Here is a 7,846-nt window from a genome sequence, read left to right on the forward strand (position 1 = left end):
GTCCAAATTTTTGTGCCAAGATGTGGATTACGAGTGTTGTCTCCAACAAAATTATCCATTTCTCACAAAATTCCATGGAAAGCTATCTCCTAGTACTGTACCTACATTTAACCTATTTGAGAGTGGGAGATGGCTCTAGTGTTGTGGTGGGAGGATACTTATATTGGTAAGCATTCCTTGGCTAGCAAGTTTCCTTGGATAAAACTTATCCTCGAGACATGATGACCATATTTCCTGTTTTGCCAATTCTATAGACATGTTTTTAGTTTCGGACTTTCATTTGATCTAACACTTACCTAATGGGAGATCTAAGACCTTTTTACCTATTACATTTGTTGGAACCTATTCAACTCCATCCTCAGCCTTTTACCATGTTTGGACCTTGGAATTTACTTGTAAATCTTTCTTTGACAATATCACCTAAAAACCCTTATTTTTACCAGTTCCCTTCTATCGTTTTTAGAAAGCTCAAATCCTCTCAAAGGTATAAGTGTTTCCATGGACTATTATTCTTCGAAAGCTCAATATCAATGAGATGTTGCAAGGCCGCAAGCAAAATCGTGCTTTGCTCCCAGATATTTGTGTAATGTGTTGTCGAGCGGGGAAGACCTGCTTCTATTTGTTCTTACATTGTGACATTGAATGGAGACTGTGGGCACAATGTTTGGATTGTTTGGTTTTGCATGAGTTACTCACTCTCGCAAACAGTGAGTGTTTTATGAGCTCATAGACCCACTGGAAAGAGATTCTCGATGAGGCCAAACCCCTCTCAAAAGTGCAATTTTGTCGGAAGCACAATTTTTGCTATTTTGTGGACCATAGATGGATCTTTAATGATTGCTCCAGGCCCACTTAGGAGGTATGTTGGGACCAAATGGCATTCTTGGCCACACTATGGGTGAAGACTCGTGGGTACATAGGAGTTGGAAGGCAATAGTCCAGTAATCTCGGTTTAGGAGTTCCCATGTTCCTTTGCCTTGATCTTTATGTGTTGCTCTCTTGTCATATATCTTATCTTACATTAGATGATTTGAGGACGATGTCTTATTCAGTTTCGATGTAAATTACTTTCTCTTTCTAGTAATACTATTACAATCCCTACTATTATGGGACGATTAACATGAAAATCTGCAGAAATTTTTAGTGTTCTTGAGTTTTCCTACGTTTACCTATTTTGAAATAAATAAATAGAACCCCTACAATCTCTTGAGCAAGAAAAAGTTATATACATAAACTATAAAAAGAAACAGCATAGTTTTTAACAAAGAATGAGGAAAAAGTTGTTCTGGAAGTTGCTTCCATAATCAACATTACTCTCATTTGTTTTTCCATGATTTTCTCCTACTAAACACATAAATACAACTTCCAGCAACAGCATAACTCCCATCTTTCTCTCCCTAATTTTATCCTAGTAAACACAAATACTACTAATTTTATCCTAATTTTATCATCATATATACTACTAAAATAACTGCTGAAACACACATACCCCATAACAAATATTATTTTCCTATCCCAACAAAGAAACATCCTCCTCCAATCTTCTATGGAAAGATTCTAATAGCCAAAGCAGAAAACATAGGACAAAAATGACATTCTGAAAGTTTATAAGACTATTGCTTCCCAATTCATGTGAAGCACTAAAAGAGCAACTTCGGAAACTGCCCATGGGCTTTAGCCCATAAAGAAGCCAAAAATGCCATCATGTCTCATAACTCATGGCTTAACAAAGAGCGACCATCAAATATCCTATGATTTTTTTCAAGCCAGAGACTCCATAGACTTGCGAATATTGCTTGCCTCCACGGATACGATCCCCATTAATGCAAGAACTTATTAAACACTCCACTGTGAGGGAACAACCCAATCCAATCCAAACATCCCAAACAAATTTGTCCACGATCTCCAGGTCATCTCACAACATAGCAACAATATGAGTGTGTCTCTCCTTTTCCAATACATAACACAGATATTGGATGACAAAGCTCGATTGGACCTACAAAGTTGCAATGTCTCCTTTACTTTAGATGGACCTTGAGTTTTTCAAAATACCTTGGCAAAAAGAAGGTAATAGTTGTTTAGGATTCGGGTTATAAGGTCAAAAAAGGATTTACAAGTGCATATTCCCAAGGTTTCCAGGGTCCATATTCTAGTATCCGATTGGGAATTAAGTCAAAGATGCTCCAACAAGTTAAACCTCTCCCGACCAAGAAGGTTCTAAGTAAAATGAAAATCCCAAGCTATGCACAAAATGAAAATCCCAAGCTACTATGCCATCAGTAGGGCTTGCACAAAGGGAAATAGGAGCATTATGGTGAGAGGATAAATGATAAATTCATGGAAATTGGCTAGCCCATTATTGATCCCAACCAATGTGTCTTCCAAAACAACACTTCAGAGTCATCTTGCACTTTCAAACAAGTCAAAGTACAGCAATTGAGTTTGGAAGATGGCATTTCACAGATGCTTGTGAGAATGGTCCCAATCTCGTCTATTGACAACCTATTCTAGAATCTCATGTTTGCATTACCCTCTTCCACCCTTTTTTATTAAGAAATTGAAGCAAACAATCCAAAACCAATGGATAAGATATCCAACCGAGCAAGAGCCTAAAGAAACAATGAACAAAAAAAAAACAGCACCTAGGGCAAATAGGAAATATGGGTGATCAGATGATTATTGTTTTCCAATTCATGTGAAGGATAGTGCGGGAAATATCATAAAATTATCCATAAGCCTTGGCTCGTAGGGATTCAAGTTACTGAAGAAGTGAAAAATTCAAACTTACATTACCTTTCTGGCAATGGAAAAGGTTGCCAATTGGGGCTATGGCATAAAGAAACCTGAAAGATATGAGGAAATTGTATACTAAGGGAACAATCACATCACTATTGGTCCTCCCAAAGAAAAAAACCTTGGAACCATCCTGTATCTAGTAAGAGATGTGTAAAGATGTAACAACCTGAAAATGGCCTTCCAAGGGCTTTTATGCTGGGTGGATCTCCTGGGCACTACATTCCATCCATAACATTGAGTCCCATGGATTCTTTTGATCATTTAATGCCACAAGGAGTTAGGTTCAAACGAAAAGCGCCACAACTACTTAGCTGGTATTAACAAACTTCTGGAATTTAGGTTCCCGACTCCCAGGCCTCCAAAAGTTCTAGACTTGAAACACACCTCCTTACTCACCGAAGAATCTCTCCACTCCTCATTAGCTCCTGCCTGAAGAAATTCCCTCTCACACCCTCTAATCTCTAAACCACTCCCATTGGAACATTAAACAAAGACATGTAACATAAAGGAATCCTAGAGAGACAAGTTTGAATTAATGTTTACTCTACCCTGAAGGAAAAGAACAAACAAAAAAAACTCCCCATTCATTTTACTCTCCCCTTTTGCCTCAACACCTCTCCTCCTTCAACAACACTTCCTCTAGCTCATTTTTCAAATCCGTTAAACGAGTTTTTTGGCTGTCAAAGAATTTTTTTCATACATCAAAATGTCCAACTCTTACAATTCCTCTATGATCTTTGTTTTCCTTAAGCTAATATTCTCAAACACCTCCATGTTCCATTCTTTTAACCCTATCTTCAAGTTTTTCAATCTATGCATAAATCTGTCTCCCCATCCTAACAAATCTCCTTTATATCACCATTCTTGCATTGTGGTTTTGAAGTCAGGAATTCATATATGCACAATAAACATATTCCCCTTCTAACCAGTGGCCAAATACACTGCGCACTAGCAAGCGGTAAATCCTTTAATTCACACTCCTGTGTAAAATAAATAAAGCCTCTCAAAGTGGTGGTGGTTCTATCTCTTCCAAATACTTCATATGGGAATCTAGAGGCATTAAGATCCCCCTCTAGATACCAGACAAGTAAGACAGCTCCTCCCAAAATAATTATCTAAACAAAGGTCTCGTTGAAACTGCCATGACCCAACTGATCCTAAGCATTCCATAAACCATAATCCATAACTTGTGAATCACAGGACACAAAAGCAAAAGATGATTACAAGTCTCCTCTGCCCTCTTGCAAAAATAACAAGTGTTAACCAGTTATCCTTTCTTGTGATCACCTAATCTCGCCTTCTTTGCTTTTTTCTAGGATGTCTATTCTTTCATATTTGTATCTTTTCCTTCCTATTAATATTTAAATATATGTTCCTTTTTTATTAAAAAATAGTAAAATTTCCAATAACATTAAGAATGAAACATATATTGATCCACGTTTAGTTTTTGAAGAGCATCATCTACAAAAAATATTAAAAGCAATGGAGAATTGAATCTTAGAAAAAGAAAGAATTTGGTTTCAAATATATTTTTCTAAATTTATAAGCTATTTATTTATGTCTACTTCAGTGCAATAATGTGGCCTAAGGTACAAATGATCCAGATAACAAGAAAAATCATGAATATAACAAAGGAAAGAAAATAATCAAATAGTCAAATTTAATGAAGAACTACTTTTAATTATAAGACACAGATGAAACAGTGACCTGGAATCTCAGTTTCTTAAAGTAGTCTCCCATATTCCTTTGGACCAATTGCTTTTTCTTTGAATTCCGCTTTCGTTTTTGTCCTCTGAAGCTTTTATTTAAATTGTTGCCGACTTTACTTTTAGCACACCCGCACTAATCACAAAATAAAAAATAGCACAAACTTGAGGATTTATCTATTATAAGTGCATTAAGGTTGTCGAGAGAAAAATATGATTCATATTCCTGATTGCTGAATGCACAAACCTCTCTCAAAATTGTGAAGTGGATTTCATGAGTTGTCAATGAAAGCATGATCAGATCTGCATCCTAGAAAACACAAAAATAATATTAGTCAAATATTAAAAGCTTTGTGTCTGCTTGCGCTGGAATTTACCTACAGAAGTATAGAAGCAAATATCCTCACCAAGCCATACAGGCAATGGCGTGTGTTTGGATCAAATCCAGGAAGATTCCTTTGTAGTCGAATATAAGACATTATCTTATGCTCTCCTTCACCAGGGACACTGGAATCAGAAAGAACAACCTAAACAATCCTCATGCACAGGCATAAGTTTAGTTAAGAGAGATAACAAGACAGAAGAAAAGTTGAACTGCATGCACAGAACTTTTGCACTTACCTTTATTCCTTGCCATCTCAAGTCGTCATTCATCCTCAAATGTATGTAATAGCGAAGAGCTGAAGACAGCAATTCCATGAATTCAGTTCCAGGTGTAATTACATTTGAGTCCATCTTCACATTTTGCTCCAACAATAGTGATTTTCCTGTTCTTGACTTAAACGCTGTTATTCTTTTTGTCTTTAATGCCTGTGAATAATCATTTTCCCCCAAAACAGTATTAGCACATTTTACTTTAGGATTTATGGAAGCCATATGGCTAACTTCCTAGGCTACCTCTTTAGCAGCTCTGAAACGCCTTGACCTTTGATGATTCATCTTAGCTCGTGGCGCTACACCATCTGCATTTAGATTACAAGGAAGCATATAAATCAAGCAGAATTTTCCAGCTAAGTATCCAAGGTTCATGGGACACAATTTCTAAGCAACCATGCTCCCCAAACAAGCTGGTGCTCCAAGCTCTTTTTCCAATATAACAAATACAATTTTACAAGTCTGATAGTCTCTAGCCTGGGTAGCAAAGTGGTCCATATGGGTTAACAGCTTATAATCCTCAACACCATAGCTTGCTCTTTTTCCAAATAACAAATACAATTTTACAAGTCTGGTAGTCTCTAGCCTGGGTAGCAAAGTGGTCCATATGGGCTAACAGCTTATAATCCTCAACATCATAAAGCATGAAAATAGCAGAATAAAAATATGACCATGCAAGAAAATTAACAATTTGATTTTTGAGAATAGCAACAAAATTAACATTATATGATAACCAATAATTCAAAAGTATCTAGGAAAAGTTTGGAAGATAATCTTTGTATCTATTGGAAACAGAATTCAAAGTTGTAAAAGAATATAGTTCCCTTATCAGTATAGCAACATGTTAAAACTATCGGATTCATCAATATTTATTTCCTTCAAATTTATGCAACACAGTTTCTTGTATCTTTATGCAAAATATAATTGGTACTACTTGAAAAAAGAAAACTAATAAATGGTTAGAAAATTTGTAAATTCAAATAACAGGAAAGAAAAAAATATTCACTGTCAAGGTCAATGTTGAGAATAGAAAGAGAGAGAGAGAGAGAGAGAGAGAGAGAAAGAGAAATAAATCCAGGAACTTTCTGATTTCAGAACTTCTTCCGCTGATGGATATAAATGTTGTGACCTTTCACTATTAATGTTAACATTACATTGTTCTTTCTTCAATGATTCAGGAGGTCCTCACCATAAAAAGACTTCTTCTATCCAGGAAGTCAAAGAAAAAATATGGAAAGAACAAAAAAAAAATCCATGGTACAAATTTAGCACCAGTGACAGGTATACTATGTAATTCTCCTCAAAATTAAAATCCTACGTAAGAGATATTCTTCAAGAGCACTCACCGACGGCCATGAACAGAAGCTTCCGTGGTCTAACAACAGCAAAGATTCTATCAAGGTACTTAAAAAGTGCCTGAAAAACCTCATCATACGTCCTAGGACCACGCTGCACGGAATTCAACTAATGAAACACACAACTCGATTATGTATGTAAATGCATGTAAGTGTGTGTATGATTACATCAATGAACAAATGCTAATATGAATATGGAAATAGAAGACGAGATACCATTCCTTCAGGGTGGAAACAAGGATGGATGATGCCATTCATATCGATGTATAGATTGTCAAAAACAACATCTTCAATGTCATCTTCATCGACTTTCTGGACACAGTTCGGGTATTTTTTCTTCAACCACCGAAAAAAACCGGGAATTCCCATTACAAACAGGGTTCAAAAGGACTGAGCCTTGCCAAGAATAGAGCTAGGGTTTTATACGTCTGGCAGAAGAGGTGGCCGCTGGATCAGACTCCTAACGCAGTACCGTTGCGGCACATGAAGTAACTCTAGCAAGCAAGGGTTGCGCCGCCCACGATAACTGTTCTATTTTAGTTTAATTTAAATTTCTTAAATTAAGGACTATGAAACGTATGGAGAGTCAGGAAAATATGATGAAAGAATAAAATTATTCATCATTTATGATTGTATTTGTATATATTGATTTAATTTAAGTTTCTTAAATTAGGGAGTCAGGAAAATATGATGAAAGTGCAAATTACTTACCATTTATGATTCTATACATCCTTGATTTTGTTAAATCGAATATTTAATTTATTAATATATTAATAAAATTAAATTAATTAATTTAAATTAAATTTTAATAAATTTAATATATTTTTAAATTAAAAAAATATTATGTTATAATTAAATTTTTTTATTTAAAATAACTATAACAGGTTAAGAATCTGATCTAATTATAGTATATATATAAATATATTAGTAAAATTTAAATGTTTAATGTGGTTATACATTATAATTTTATGGAATATTTAACTAATTATATAATTATTAGAAAATATATAAAAGTTATTTTTATTTTAATTGAGTAAAATAATCAAATTACTCTAATATGGAGATTAATTTTTTATTTCTTAATTAATTTCATATTAATTGACTACCCTACCTTGCATTGTAACTCAGCCCCACCTGGGAATTAGTGAGGAGGGCTTTAGCGAGTTGGGTAAACCCATAAAAGATGAGGAGATCACTATGGTTATTAATTCTACAGGGCTGCTCAAAGCTTTAGGGTTGGGTATCTTCATGGTGCTTTCTACCAAAGATATTGGTAATGTGGTGAGCTAAAGTATTAAAGATTTTACTAGAGGTATCTTTGAGAAACGTAGAATT

At 35.0% G+C, this 7,846-nt stretch overlaps 1 protein-coding gene across 3 annotated transcripts in view; it reads right to left on the bottom strand.

Moving 5' to 3' along the window:
• LOC110812601 (uncharacterized) overlaps positions 1–7,083 on the bottom strand; it is a 55,412-nt gene extending 48,329 nt beyond the window's left edge. Inside the window, exons 1-7 of one of the 3 annotated variants that reach the window (XM_088211148.1) lie at positions 6,728–7,083; positions 6,503–6,620; positions 5,400–5,464; positions 5,124–5,312; positions 4,910–5,029; positions 4,750–4,812; positions 4,504–4,638 (exon numbers count right to left, since the gene is read on the bottom strand). In XM_088211148.1, coding sequence (XP_088067274.1) covers positions 4,504–4,638; positions 4,750–4,812; positions 4,910–5,029; positions 5,124–5,312; positions 5,400–5,464; positions 6,503–6,620; positions 6,728–6,880 — 843 coding nt within the window. In that variant the 5' untranslated portion in view covers positions 6,881–7,083. Of the gene's footprint in view, positions 1–4,503; positions 4,639–4,749; positions 4,813–4,909; positions 5,030–5,123; positions 5,313–5,399; positions 5,465–6,502; positions 6,621–6,727 lie in introns of those variants that run through there. The other 2 variants (XM_088211149.1, XM_088211150.1) reach the window with 2 other exon arrangements.
• Between the last annotated feature and the right edge of the window lie 763 nt (positions 7,084–7,846).

Source organism: Carica papaya, chromosome 9 (genome assembly GCF_054855325.1).
Source record: "Carica papaya isolate Zhongbai chromosome 9, ASM5485532v1, whole genome shotgun sequence".
Lineage (NCBI taxonomy): Eukaryota > Viridiplantae > Streptophyta > Magnoliopsida > Brassicales > Caricaceae > Carica > Carica papaya.